This window comes from Ascaphus truei, chromosome 1, assembly GCF_040206685.1.
Source record: "Ascaphus truei isolate aAscTru1 chromosome 1, aAscTru1.hap1, whole genome shotgun sequence".
Classification (NCBI taxonomy): domain Eukaryota; kingdom Metazoa; phylum Chordata; class Amphibia; order Anura; family Ascaphidae; genus Ascaphus; species Ascaphus truei.
This window is the reverse complement of record NC_134483.1, coordinates 89595801-89611502: the sequence shown is the minus strand read 5'-3', so window position 1 is coordinate 89611502 and position 15702 is coordinate 89595801. Positions and strand designations below refer to the sequence as shown.

At 44.9% G+C, this 15702-nt stretch overlaps 1 protein-coding gene across 1 annotated transcript in view; it reads right to left on the bottom strand.

Moving 5' to 3' along the window:
• CERT1 (ceramide transporter 1) overlaps positions 1-15678 on the bottom strand; it is a 122426-nt gene extending 106748 nt beyond the window's left edge. Inside the window, exons 1-2 of the mRNA XM_075591474.1 lie at positions 14774-15678; positions 3846-3980 (exon numbers count right to left, since the gene is read on the bottom strand). Of these exons, the coding sequence (XP_075447589.1) occupies positions 3846-3980; positions 14774-14872 (234 nt within the window). The 5' untranslated portion in view covers positions 14873-15678. The remainder of the gene's footprint in view (positions 1-3845; positions 3981-14773) is intronic.
• Positions 15679-15702: the final 24 nt, after the last annotated feature.

Below are 15702 nucleotides of genomic sequence, written 5' to 3'. Positions count from 1 at the left end.
CTATCCTTCATAGATCCATGCTGACTATTACTAATAATTTTGTTTTCCATTAGGTATTCCTGAATGTTATCCCGGATTCAACCTTCAAGTAGATTCCCCACTATTGGATGTCAGGCGTACAGGTCTGTAATTCCACGGTTGTGATCTAGCTCCCATTTTAAATACAGACACCACATCTGCTTTATGCCAATCGTGTGGTACTGAGCCTGTGGAAATGGAGTCCTTGAATATTAAATGTAATGGTTTGGCTATTACTGAACTTAACTCCTTAGGAACTCTTGGATGTATGCCATCGTGGACAGATGTCCTATTTACTTTCATTTCATCAAGCCACCAATGAACTTCTTCCTCCGTTAACTAATTATTCGTTAATATAGAGGTTGTGGCTTCCTCCTGCTGCACTACTATTGAAATGGATTCTGCCCTGGTAACACAGAGGCTAAGAATTTGTTTAATACCTCTGCTTTTTCCTTGTCTCCAATAATCTGTCTGCTCATCTCACACGGAAAGGGTCCTATATTTTCTTCTTTTCTACTTTTTTGTTTGTTATTACGGTAAATAACTTTTTAGGATTGATCTTACTTTCTATTGCAATCCTTTTTTCATTATCCATTTTTGCAACTTTTGTTACATTCCTTATATTTCTGATATGATGCCTCTGTCCCTTCTGACTTCAAGAATCTAAACGCCTGCCTCTTTTCCATTTCACAGCTATAAATAAAATCTAATTGGGTATGTTGCCCTCTAGTTCTCTTATATATGTTAACAGTGATTGCCTAAAGTCTTGGTGTAGTTTAAGGTTGTCTTTCAAGAGGGTTTAAGGCCCCTCTTTATAGTGAAGTAGTTCCTACAAACCCTACAAGACAAAAAGGACTAAGTAATCTATTGCATCATTTTTTTTTTAACTGTTTATTTTGAACATTTTCATAAATTGTAAGGCCAGGTCCCCGCTGGCTACTGTGGCGGAAGCTGCAGGGACAAGAGCCGCTCCTCAATTGGGCTGGGCCCGCTGCGAGTTTTTCAGGGATACCTGAAAATTGAGCTGGCCACGGGCGACGGAGCGCTAGGACACATCCCCGGCGGTTCAGCCAATGAGGGCGAACCTGCCGGGTGACATCATGGCCGCACCCCATCCCTCCCCCGTTAAGCCCCCGTCCCCCCTCTGTCTTTCCCCCTGCAGACCGGGGGACTCAACTCCACGCGCCGACAGCCTCGCTGATGCGCGTGCAGATCAGGCAGCAGGGCCGCAGCCTAAGAAGGTGAATGGGGAAGGGTACAAAAAATAATTGTTATGGGGAAAGGGAGGACGAGGAGGTCATGGTACAAACTGTTGCATTATTAATGACCAAGCAGACACAGACATATTTGGTGTATAAAGAGGGCGTTTATGAATACCTTCTTAAAAAATTAAAAAAGAAGATGGTGTTTACCCTAGATTAATGCACTGCTAACCATTGCCTGGACTTTGACAGGCTGGTGGGGGGGACCTTGGACATAGAGATTATTTAAAGAATTGCACTGAGACCTCTTATTCACTAGGAAATGTCACATGGTTTAAATATTCACTTGTGAGAATCTCACATTAACCTAAGGGCACATTCATGTGCCTTCAAATTCTTTTGCAGACTGCTTTTCTGATCCTTCAGCACGCCCAGTAACAAAGGCCAGCGAAGTATCAGATTTAAATATATATTGTTCTATCTTATTACAACACAGGCAATTCTATATAGTCCAAGAATCCCCATTAATTAAGATTCTCATCGGAAAATGGGCCGAACTGCCTCTTAGTACATCGTTTTTGCGGTGACAGGTTTTCAAACTACTGCCTTATTGGTTTACACATTTCCCTTTGCGCTGGTTTAGGAAGAGTGTTGATCTAGATTGTCCCTTTATTTATTTTGGCACTTTATACTCCTTGTCTATAAATAAGTCACAACTCTTTTTTTGTCACTAAGATGCCAAACAGCCCAAGGTGGCTCGAAGCTTTGTTATTGATCATCATGTCTCCACAATAAATGGTGTAAGATTTACCAACTGAAAACCTGCCTTTGAAACGTGTTACCCTAGGGCAGGAGTGGCCAACTCCAGTCCTCCAGGGCCATCAACAGGTCAGGTTTTCAGGCTATTCCTGCTTCTGCACAAAATGGCTCAATCAACAACTGAGGCACCTGTGCAGAAGCAGGGATATCCTATAAACCTGACCGTTGGTGGCCCCGGAGGATTGGTGTTGCCCAACCCTGCATCCAGGTATTTGTGATGTGCTACCTTTTTCCCTTTGGTTTGTATGCTGTATTCAGTGTGGACACACTGTTAGGTGTTATATAATCTATAATTTTTTGCCGGCACGTCGCCCGAATACAAATGCATTGCCGCCGCCGCCGCGTGCGCTTATAGTAAGCGCGACAAAACGACGTGGCAAGGCGATTTTTTGCAGCCGGTAATATTTGATTTTTCAGGGGCTGTCGCCTCATGTGACAGCCCCTGAACCAATCAATGGCCTGGTCGCCTGCGATGCCGCCGCAAAGCGAAATACAACTTTCGCTAGCGGAGATGGCGACGGGTGACATCATGCGTTGCGTCGCGGGCACTATACGTGCGGCCTTAGTGTGATACTATATACCCATATTGATTTGTGGGCGGTTAAGAAAACCATACTTGGATTTACATTTTGAAAGCATAGAAATCATATAAAATAGCCTAACAGTACTTATTCCCCTAGTCAAATATAAAACCGATAAAAGTTTATTGCTGATACCATTGCTTTCACGTCTGTTTATGGAAGGGAAATGTGATGACAATCACACAGACGTGTTCAAGCCAAAATAGTAAATGGGAGTTTTTCCCTGGCTATATATCTTTTGAAAGTTTGAACATCTCATCGCTGTTGAATCATTTTAGTCCTAGCAACTTCCAATAAAGCCCCCCATTGCTGCCTAAGGCTGTGTCCTTAGTGTGAGCGACAGCGCGCAAACAAATTGCTGCAGCTCTATAGGGCCAGCCATAGCAAGCGCGATGGAGTGACCGCGCAGCAAAATTTTGAACCGTCAAAAAAAAAAAAGAGGGGGGGGTGGGATTTTGTTGTGCGACAGCCAGGTCACGTGAGCGGTTTAGCCAATGGGGACGAACCAGCCTCGAGACGTCATGGCCTCGCTCCCCGTCGCGAGCCATCCGAGTCCACATATCGCACGGGCAACAGGCGCGCACGACGCCATGCGCTCCCACTATATTTGAGGCCTTATTTGATATGAGATGTCTGTTCAGCACTCCAATTTGAGAAGAGATCGGCATGGGGAGAGAAATCGAGTGCTCACAAGGTTAGGAAATCCAACTTCTGAATACACGGTACCACAAATGGAAATCATGATCAGCCATATACAATTTTATTTCACCCAATTCCTATGAAGTTAAATAAATCCATTTCTACTGAGAGAAACATTTGATAAACTATTAGCCCGGAGTAGGTGGAAACGCAACTTTAAAGAAAAATATTTCAATTAAACATTTTACTTTTCCAATGTCCTAAAAAATTATAAGCATGAAAGACATTAAAAAAACAGCAGATAAATGGCTTGTGGCCCATTTACCATTTTTGCCACCAAGCATACATTTACCTGGATATAAAAACGTTCCCCAGATACCTAGTAACCTCTCCTTGTATCTACCGTAAGCATGCTTTACCAGTATGTCTCAGCTACGTCTGCTAGTAGACTATTCAATAAATCAAACTGCAAAAAGAGGGGGGGGGGGGGCCTATTTCAGACTGCAACAATGAAAGAAAATACAATGCAATGCACGGCAGTCCATTTGTTAAAAGTATGACATTCATTCGGATAAGTGAGGCTTACCGTGATGACAGCCTTGCTGAGGCAGATGGAACCCCTGCAGCCATATTCAGTCTGATCCTCTGATTTGTAGTAGCTTAAAGTGTTATTTTTAAGAATAAACCATCGGTCCTGCCACCCGTGGATGTAGTTGGTCCACTGCAAATAAAGTAAATAAAAATACATTAATCCCTCTCGCAGGAACATGCTGCAAGGTTGACAGCAATAATTTATTGGAGGAATTAAAATGAACCTAATTTGATTTACTTTGTTGAATGCCTCTTCCAATTTCTTGGGATACAATGATATCCTGTAGCCTTATTTATTAAAAGTCCCAATCCTTGTCACACGGTTAATACTTATTGCTGCCCTTTGCGAACAAGCGTATGCCATCTACATCTTTTGTTGCCTGAACACATTTTTTGTTGTTGTAGTGCCTGCCATCTCCAAGCTCCTTAGATAGCTTAAAAATGATTTTTTTTTTTAAAAAGACTGACATTTTCTGTAACGTTTAGTAAAAAGGAAGGAGAGGCAGTAGGTGGAATGCCTTTTATTGGACCAATAAGTAGTTAATATGTTTCCAACCTCTCAGAGTCCTACCCAATTAAGGACCCTGAGAGGTTTGAATGCTTGTAACACAACTACTTCGTGTACATAATGTATACCCTGTTCACTTAAGTAACTGTATTTGCAACCCTGTATTATTTTTGTCATCTTAACTCTGTGCCCAGGACATACTTGAAAACGAGAGGTAACTCAATGTATTACTTCCTGGTAAAACATTTTTATAAAGAAATACTTGTTGGTCCAATAAAAACGGTAGCATACCACCTAATCCCTCTCCCTGCTTTGTTACTACATGGAAGAAAGGATCAACATGTTTACCCACCATTCTCGCCAACACATAGGGCAATGGTTTCCAACCTTTTTTTGGTTAAGGAACCCTATGTGAAATTATGAGGAACCCTCAACCCTCTCTAACAGAGCGTCTGATATCAGATGCATTGTAAATTCTTCTGTATTTGGTACAATTTTAAAATTGCAGGGAGCCCTTTAAGGATGCCCGGGGAACCCAAGGGTTCCAAGAAACCCTGAATGTTTATTCCCAACATATTTTTACTTTTCAATTCTCCTTAAAACAAAACAAAGAATGAGCATTTATAGTAATAACAAGGTTCATCCCCAATGTATATATGAAAGGAAAGCATTTCCGTGTGGAAGACAAATACAAATAAAAGTCAAGGACTCAGGACTGCACTGAGAAAACTCCAACTATAAAAATCTCTATAGGAAACCTCATTAAAAATGTTGCATCAATAATAAAAAATTAATAATGAGTGAGAGATTAAAGCAGTGAACTGATAGGGAAAGCATTATAGTCTCTCTTATTCTGGCAGGTCTTGGCTCAATTTCCATAACATATCAGCAATATTATCCGAGAATTGTGCAACTCCAGGGATCTATAACACAATAAACAATGTCATGTAGGAGAGATAAGCACGGAGTGAGAAATTAAAAGCATTGAGAGCTGTGCTCAAGGTTAGAAAATCAAACTTCTGTGACACGTACGAGCATCACAGCTTACAAGAACAGCCAAAAACAGTTTTTTTAACTCCCAAGCACACATCACATCACGTACAATATAGAACTTCATTAATTTACTAAAACACACACACACGGTAAAACAGAACAGTGTCAGGATACAGACCAACAATAAAAGTATGCTCACTCTTACGTTGACATTTCCATTGAACTAAAACAAATAGAGATATAGATCTCAATTTCTAGTACACATAACCCCCTAACAACTTTTCAGATTGATATCCCACACACACTGTTCTTCCTATTCAAGTTACGACTGTCTCGGTTCTACAGAACCAAACTTCAACATCCTGATCCTTATACACCCAGCCCTCCATGGCACTGCTCTTCTCTACATCTCCAACACTGCCTCTGCAATAACATATACCTCTGCTACAATCCTAGCTTTCTCCTGCTCGCACCACCAATAATTTCCTCAAGCTGCACCTGCATCTGAAATTCTCTGCCCCCAAATACCACTCTTTTATTCAGCCTGCCCACATTGAAAAAGTTCCTTAAAATGTTCCTGCTTTTAAAAAGCAGCACACCGCACACATACAAAAACCCTGAAAATCTACCACTGTAAATAAATTAAAGCCCTGTTGTGCCTGCTCTGCAATGCAGTGAACATGTTAAACACCTCTGGCAGCAAAGTGGTTAAACAAATATGAGGGAAAAAATAAAAAATTAAATTAAAAAAAAAGAGACAGGAGCGCACCAGAGATGAATAAAAGTAGTAAGATCTTTATTAAAAGTAAATGTACATCACTGGCATAGGACTAAAAAATTCATGGGCTCTCGGGTGAGGCATCAGTGCAATAGCACAACTTCAGTAGAAGCAATACATCAAGGCGCAATGGAGGGGCTCCCTGCAATAATCGTGCTCTGTAGCTCTGAAGTCCTTGTGGTAAAGTGATGGCGTGATGACGTCCTCGTGTAATCTTGAGCACAAAACGCATTGAGGTTGATAACATTTTTAACTCCTCCCTCTACTCTGGTACCTTTCCCTCCTCCTTCAAAACATGCAACAGTTATACCATTACTCAAAAACAGCAAGCTTGACCCTACCTGTCCTAACTATCGACCTGTCTCCCTCCTGCCTTTTACCTCTAAACTCCTTGAACGTCTTGTATTCTCTCGCTTGCTTCATTTTCTCAACATCTATTCTCTCTACAATCTGGCTTCCGCACTGCTCACTCCACAGAAACAGCCCTCACTAAAATAACTTATGACCTCCATGCTGCCAAAGACAGAGGTCATTACACTCTGCTCATATTACTCGACCTCTCCGAAGCATTTGACACCGTGGACCACCCACCCTCTTCTCCTTCACATTCTCCATACTCTTGGTATTCGGAACAAAGCTCTATCCTGGATCTCCTCCTACCTCTCCCATCGTACTTTCAGTGTCTCTTCTGCTAACACTACCTCCTCCTCTATTGATCTCGCTGTGGGGTTACCCCAGGGCTCTGTCCTGGGACCTCTTCTCTTTTCTCTGTACATACTCTCTAGGTGACCTAATATCTCTATGCTGATGACACAAATTTACTTTTCAACACCCGACCTTACACCTGCTGTACAAACCAAAGTTTCTGAATGTCTCTCTGCTATATCATCATGGATGGCCCTCCGCCACCTTAAACTCAAAATGGCAAAAACAGAGCTCCTCATACTTCCTCCCAAATCTGGCCCTACTACCTCCTTCCACATTACTGTTGGAAGTACGATCATTCACCCAGTAGCCCAAGCATGCTGCCTAGGGGTCACACTCTACTCCTCTCTCACATTCAAAACGTTTCTAAAACCTGTCGCTTTTTCCTCTGCAATATCACCAAGATACGCCCAATCCTCTGTTGCTCGACTGCTAAAACTCTGACTCAGGCCCTCATTCTCTCCCGTCTTGATTACTGTAACATTCTGCTGTCCGGCCTTCCTGCCTCTCCTACAATCTATCCTAAACGCTGGTGCCAGAATCGCTCTGCTCTTTCCTAAATCTGTTTCCGCGTCTCCCCTCCTGAAATCCCTCTCCAGGCTTCCTAGCAAATCACGCATCTCACACTCAATTCTCCTCCTCACTTTTAAAGCTTTACACTCTTCTGCTCCGCCTTACATTTCAGCCCTAATTTCTCATTATGCACCATCCCGACTCTTGCGTTCTTCTCAAGGATGTGTTCTCTCTACCCCCTTTGTATCTAAAGCCCTCTCCCGCCTTAAACCTTTTTCACTGACTGCCCCGCACCTCTGGAATGCCCTTCCCCTCAATACCCGACTAGCACCCACTCTATCCACCTTTAAGACCCACCTTAAGACACACTTGCTTAAAGAAGCATATGAATAGCACTGTGGATAATACTGGACACGATACATAAAGCTTGGCCCCCTGCAGACGCACTTACCAGAACTTCCTCCTACTGTCTCTGTACATTTTCCCTAACTACCAATTAGACTGTAAGCTCCTCGGAACAGGGACTCCTCTTCCTTAATGTTACTTTTATGTCTGAAGCACTTATTCTCATGATCTGTTATTTATATTATCTGTTATTTATTTGATTACCACGTATATTACTGCTGTGAAGCGCTATGTACATTAATGGCGCTATATAAACAAAAGACATACAATCACGCTATCACATTACCAGAAGGACTTCAGTGTGCTGACTGCTTTAGAGCTACAGAGCCCCTTCATTGCTCCTTGATGCATTACTTCTACTGTAGTTGTGCTATTGCACTGATGCCTCACCCGATGTGCCCATTTATTCTTTAGTCATATCCCAGTGATGTACATTTACTTTTATTAAAGATCATGCTACTTTTATTCATCTCTGGTGCTCTCCTGTCTCGTTCTTTTTCCTTTGAACACCTCTTCTTTCTCAAGTTGCCCTCAGTGCATCTGTGGAGCGCCTGCACAGAGAATAAACTGCAAAGAGATTTGACAAAACCAGTGGGGCAGGAGATTCTTCTGGGGGGGGGGGGGGGCGTGGGCGTTTGCAGTTTGGGGAATGTCTTCCCCAAGGCATTTAATGCCAGGGGTATCGCGTGAGGCCTCTGTAACACTCCACTTACCTTGTTTCTGCCGGCTGTGTGACGTGCAACACGTGACTCACCATGGCAACGTGGTGTCAAATGACGCTGCAGGTCCATGTGACGTCACATGCGTCAAATGACGCTGTGAGTCACGTGACATGGCGTAAGGTAAGGGTGGGGCGCCTTACGGGGCGGGGCAAGGTAGACAGGGGGGCGCAGCAGGAAAAGTTTGCGCTCCCCTGGACTAAACCAATACAAAAAACTTTTAAATATACATTGCGCTGAGGAATTGCTTTTCGTTAAAACAAATGTAATCATTCTTTAAGTAAAAATCTCAAAATTTATTTGAAATACGGTTTGCTTTTCACTGGGGGCTATTAACTGCTTGCTCCATTCCCAATGACATCATCTTATTTCTATTTATTGATAAGCATAAGGGAGGACAAAGGAACTAAAACCCTCCCAAGATTGTTTAAAACGCAAGTGAAACCAAATATTTTGTGGCAAATTTCCAAAAAGGATTTAAACATATGTTTAAGGCAATCACTTCATTTCTTAAAAACACACAACTACCATTATCCTGATTTGGTCCTAGCTCACAAAGCGGTAGATTAGATCTAAGTCTGGAGAAGCAGAACACGGGTGTTCTATTTTGGGCGCTGGTCAGCATCTCTACTGCCTCAAATTGTCCAGTTTCAATTAGCTTTTATTAACCAACACCAATCAGACCTGCTCTCATTTAAACCTGCTGTCCACTGCAGTTCAACATGATCCTAACTTACTGTAGCACTTGATTCTGACCTATGATGTGCTCTGTTACAGTACACCCTTTGCTGCCAAAGGAGCCTACTGTACAATGCCAAGCGGTGCAGGCCCCACTGGCAGGGATGGGATGAACCGGTTGCGGACATTTTCCTGCCCTCACTAGTTCTTTACGACTGCACCTTTCCCTTTTCACTAAAACGGCTGATCTTTGGGACAGACGTCAATCCTACCCGTCTTTCCACATTCAAATGTTGGCCGTCTTTGTATTGACTTTACCCCTTCTCTGACCAGGTGTCACCCATACCCCAGCACTGAACCATAACAGCAGGAGACACCTTCCAGATAGTATCACTCTTGCCCCACACATGCCTCCTCCATGAAAGCGCTCACCCAATGCAGAGAGGAATCATCCCTGATTTAGCTACAGAATCAGAAGACGGTCTCTCTCGCTCCCTAAGGCTAAGGTCCCGTTGCACGTGTCCGCACGGCTGGCTTGCTTGCCGGCGGCGCGTGCAACTCACTGTACCGCGATCTGCGGTCTACAGGAAACTTCAGTAGTAGCGGGGGGGGGGCGTGGCCAAACGGGTCGGGGGGGGTGCGGCCATGACGTGAGGGGGCGCGGCCATGACGTGGGGGGCCGGAGCGGGAGTGGGAGGATTGACAGGGAGGGGGGGGCGTGGCTTGAGCGGAGGGACCCGCTACTCTTTCCCCCCCCCCCCTCCACGGGCTGCAGGTAAGTAAAAAAAACACACACACGCAGGCACTCATACATACATACACACACACACACACACACACACACACACACACACACAGGCAGGCACTCATACACACACACACACACACACACAGACAGAGACAGGCACGCACGCACTCAGGCACACACATACACACACACACACACACACACACAGACAGGCACGCACGCACTCAGACACACACACACAGACAGGCACTCACCTGCTTTCACTCCACACTCCTCCCCGCTCCCCGCAGCCTCTCCTCCTCCCGCAGCCTCCCCTCCCCATTGGCTCACAGCCACACCACGTGACGCGTCGAAGCTAGGAAACACCATTCTGTTGTGTCTCCTAGCGGCTGACGCGCCACAGCGTGTAGTCAGCTGTGCAGCCAGTGGGGACCGGGACCGGCTCGCGAGGATTCCCCTGCTGGTGGGGAACTCGCTACATTGCCGCCCGCGCCAACGAGTGCAGCGGGTCCCAGGCCTTATTCTCCCACTTCTTAGGCTTATAGTGTCGGCGACGTCGCTTCAAAACAATTGTATTGATGCCATCGCGTGCGCTTATAGTGGACGCGATAGAGCGACGACACTTCCAAAATCCTTGTAGTCACTAGAATTTGATTTTGCAGAGACGGTCTCCCCATGTGACTAACTAGAAGCCAAATCACATAGCCCCTCTGCCTTCTCCCTTGCTGATGTCACTCTCCTTGTAGCCAGCGACATCTCCAAACCTGATTACAACTTTCGCAATGGCGACAGGTGACATCATCGGTCGCGTCGCCAGCACTATACGCGGGCCTACGTATGTAACCTCATTGGAGCTGGATGCTTCTCAACTATTGAATCTGGTTGTATGATCTTATATATTAGTATGTTATGGGTAATTTTCAGTACCTAAAAAGGGAAGTAGCATTTAAATACATCAGTGTGTGTGATGTATACACTTGCACAAGTCAATGTACAAATAGATGTGTCAATTTAATAAAATGAGCGCTCTTCCTCACCATTACAAGACCGCTGTAAACAAGGTGCTTTCAATACAACTATTGCCTCACTAATTCAAACAGGAATAGCAAATAGAACAAGCACTCATCTAATCCAGTAGTTATAACTTACAAAAATTCACCCAGTTTATTACAAATCTTAAAACATCTGAGTGCGATAGACCCATGGATGGCATTCCACTGACAGCCCTAACACATTTTGTAACTTCAGAGAACTGGAAGTCCCAAAACACATTACAGTGGTCAGTGGGATGCCATCAATGTGTGTCTAATGCACTTTAAAAAAATAATAATAATATTTAGATGTTGCAATATACTGTATTTTTATAAGTGGACTGATACAGTAGATCGATTTTGTACCGCTACTTCTATTTACAAATAAGTGTGTGTATATTTTACTTCTCTTTATGGTATTCATGATTGCACAATCTACGTAAAGCACATCATAGTCTATATTTAACATGTGCTCTTAAGCTTTAAGGCAACTTATAGTCCATTTAAACAAATGATCTAGAAGATGACTTATAACTTAGCACTTTTTAGTGAACATGGTGGTCTCTATGTGTCCTTTATTCATATACATTTTCTTATATTGCAACGTCTATTACACTTGCTTAATTATTTTTAAATAAGAGAAGGAGTTGCATGACTACTAAACACTTAAAATATTGCAACCCAAGTACATATAACTAACTGGGGCAGGTCCTTTACATTTAAAAGCATTGTAAAGAAGCCTAAGGAAGTACCTGATACTCTGGTTATACCATGATCACCTTCATTAGTCAAACATGCCTAAGGGACGTACAGTACAGTAATACTCCTCTGCCATGTTAATAAGTTTCACACTTTAAAAGTAAAGTGTTGCTTAACATGTTTGAGTTTCAAAAGTGATAGTCACAAATGCAACAAGTTATCTACCCTTCATATTTCATTCATTAGTTAAGAAACTGTATTGTTTTCAATTTTTCCAATTTTAAGACTGGGCATGACTCAAATACATCACAAAACCACAAAATATTCTTCCTTCATTATCTTAACAAAAAAAACTCCTATTCGGGTAATTCCATAATGGACAGTAACCAAGGCCAAATCCCTCAAATAGAAAACCACTGGAAATGTGCCAAAAGATTCATGAAAAAAATAGATAAAAGCAAAACGGGTCAAGCTAGCTTGTAAACAATCTTTCAATGACAAAATAATAATAATAAAAAAAATAAAAAAATAAAAAAAAGACTGCACTTTGAAAACCACAGTGATCAAGGGATTATACATAAGGTTATAAGTTAACGGACAGGACAGAAGTGACCACATCCTGGTGCGTTTCACTTTTGAGTCAGAAAATGAAGACTATGTGGGACATTAAATATTTGCAGAACCACTCCATAATGCTTACTAGGTTTTAAACCTAAAGCACCAATTCTGACTTCAATAAGCAAAATGATAACATTCAATATAAAAATTGTGTAGCAGATGCAACATTTTTGTATTTCAAATAAACTACATTTGGAGCAGTGGAAAGAGTATGAAGACCGTATTTTCTTTTCTTGCAATGCTCTGCTATTTCCCTGAGTAAAGGTCAAGGGATGCCGCCTGACGTGTCCCGGGTCCATTCACATGTTCACTTTGTGCACATGACATGCTGGCAGCAAGCAGCCCAGCAATCTTTAGCACGCCTATTGGATTGGTGCTAATAACTTTATAAAGCAGACATAACGAGCCCAGCATGTCGTTCGGATTGGAGAACAAGGGGGTTGGGGAGATTAACTACTTATTTTCATGATTAATACCAACATAGTTTTTAGCTATATTTGCAGCTTGTGCGTTGTCAAAAAGACACTATATGTGAATGGTAACCTTCAACTGAAACACCGTGCTTTTCTAGCTATGAATTATGGTAGAGCAGGAGTTTATCATCACAGACACACCCTGGTGGGCTTGTCAAATTCCTAACAAAACTGTTAGGTCTGATCATTTCCAACTGTAAAGAGGGTGGGCGGGTGCACATCTCCAGCCTAACCCTTTTGGTTCTTTTTTTACTAGCAAAGCAAGATTACTTTGGTAACCAGCTTCTAACACAGTGGTCAAGAATTCTGATCATGTATACTGTTATTTGAGACCAAATCATTTCTTTCCTCAGGAAAATGGAGGTACCACATAAATACAAAATATTAAAGGAGGAAGCCCATAGATATTACGACTGTTGCTTCATAATATTGCAACATGTTCATTTCCTTGGTCAGTTTGTGTGAAATATGTTAACCACATAAAAAAAAATAAAAAAATAAAAAATCTGCTTTAATATGTTTGAAGCAGGGGGTCCCGAGCTAAATTGCGTTAATTTCAGCTCCAGGGACCCCCTGATTCCGGAGATATTTACCTCTTTAGGGGTCACCGGTAGCAGCTTTGCAGGATTCAATGTCCCGGTCACGGTAGTCAATAGGAAACCACAAGGGATTACATCACCGCCTCCTATTGACAAGTGGCGCGGGACATTTAAACCACCATTTCGATAGCCCAGTTGGAGCTGCTACCGGCACCCCTACATTTTAAGACATGAAGCAGGGGGTCCCTGGAGCTGAAATCAACACAGTTCAGCTGCAGAGACCCCCTGCTTCAATCCTATAAAAAAAATAGGAAGGAAAGCAGGAGATAAGAGATAGATAGAAGCCAAGAGGTGATAGAGAAGTGCATAGTAGCCCCCTCCTACCCCTCCCCCCCAAAAAAACCCCGTGTAGTACAAGATCATGTACTTCTCAATGCTTCAGGATTTAATGCACAGCAATCAGCGTTTCAGACCAGACACCAACATCATCACCCTGAAACCTTAATGGGATCAGCTAATCTGACTGGACCATACTCCACCCTGAGACATACCCTGTCTCACAGTGAGCAGCCACTTTATCTTGTGTTTCAATATTGCACCGTATGCTCTCTAGATTGTAAAATCTCATAAGCAGGGCCCTCATCACCTCGATCGGTTTGTTCTTCTTTGTATTCAACTGTTTATGTAATTATCAAATCTCTGATTCATCGTACTGCGCTGCAGAATATGTTGGTGCTTTACAAATAAAGGAGAATATACACATACAAATACACCTTAAGCAGAACTCAGAACCAACCAGCTTATACAGATTAGTAAGAGGCTGGCCTCTGTGGCACCCAACAGTTTAATATTTTAAGCAATGCTGTACAACTGACAGAGTCTGGAAGTGCATGGAGATAAGACACTCAGTGGGGCATGTAACACTTTAACCCCTGAAACGCCAAATGCCACATCACTTCCCTGTTAACGGGTTGTGCCAGTCAAGGTAGCGATGCGACAGATTACTTTAACCCATTCTCTGTCTGCAACAAATGGACAGAGAAGGTCGGGTGGGGCACAACTCCAGTTGCCAGGGGAACCTGCACTGACACCCCTCTGCTTGAACCCCCCTCATGCAGTGCAGGCACCTCTAGCAGCGAAAGGGTTAAGTCCCGACTCACTTTAACCCCCTTCTGTGCCAGATAACCTGCCAATGTTTGGGAGTAAAAAAAAAACACACACACACACACACACACACACACACACACACAACATATACACACTGGTGTGAGCGCTGTCAGGAGTACATGAGGCTGTGGGGGGTGAGGAGGCTGTGGGGGGTGAGGAGGCTGTGGGGGGTGAGGAGGCTGTGGGGGGTGAGGAGGCTGTGGGGGGTGAGGAGGCTGTGGGGGGTGAGGAGGCTGTGGGGGGTGAGGAGGCTGTGGGGGGTGAGGAGGCTGTGGGGGGTGAGGAGGGTGTGGGGGGTGAGGAGCACCCAGTCTCTGTCTCTCCCCCTCACATTCCCGGAGGAGCTCACCTTAGACAGGATCCCGCACAGTTCCCCGGGGGCTCCGGACTCCGGCTCCTGGTCTCCTTCCTCCGAGCCAGAGGAGTTCCAGCTCTGGTTATCCGACATCCCGGGCTGCGGACCCCACGCACACCAGCGGGGCACGGACACAGGGAGCGAGGGACAGGCTGGGGGGACACACAGGGAGCGAGGGACAGGCTGGGGGGGACGGGACACAGGGAGCCAGGGACAGGCTGGGGGGGACGGGACACAGGGAGCGAGGGACAGGCTGGGGGGGACGGGACACAGGGAGCGAGAAACAGGCTGGGGGGGGGGGACACGGAGCGAGAAACAGGCTGGGTGGGGACACAGGGAGCGAGAGGCAGGCTGGGGGGGACACGGGGAGCGAGAGACAGGCTGGGGGGGACACGGGGAGCGAGAGACAGGCTGGGGGGGACACGGGGAGCGAGAGACAGGCTGGGGGGGACACGGGGAGCGAGAGACAGGCTGGGGGGGACACGGGGAGCGAGAGACAGACTGGTGGGGACACGGGGAGCGAGAGACAGGCTGGGGGGGACACGGGGAGCGAGAGACAGACTGGGGGGGACACGGGGAGCGAGAGACAGACTGGGGGGGACACGGGGAGCGAGAGACAGACTGGGGGGGACACGGGGAGCGAGAGACAGGCTGGGGGGGACACGGGGAGCGAGGAACAGGCTGGGGGGGGACACAGGGAGCGAGGGGCAGGGGGACACACAGGGAGCGAGGAAAAGTCGGGGGGGCACAGAGAGCTAGAGACAGGCTGGGGTGGGGACACGGGACCCCGCGGCCTCTCCTCCCGATGCTCCGTAACAACAACACTGAAGTAAAAAGGTACCCGGATGTAAATAAACAGGCGCAGGTACAGAGCGGCCAACGGTGCAGCTCAAAGCACCGCCATCTTCACTCTGTGACGTCAC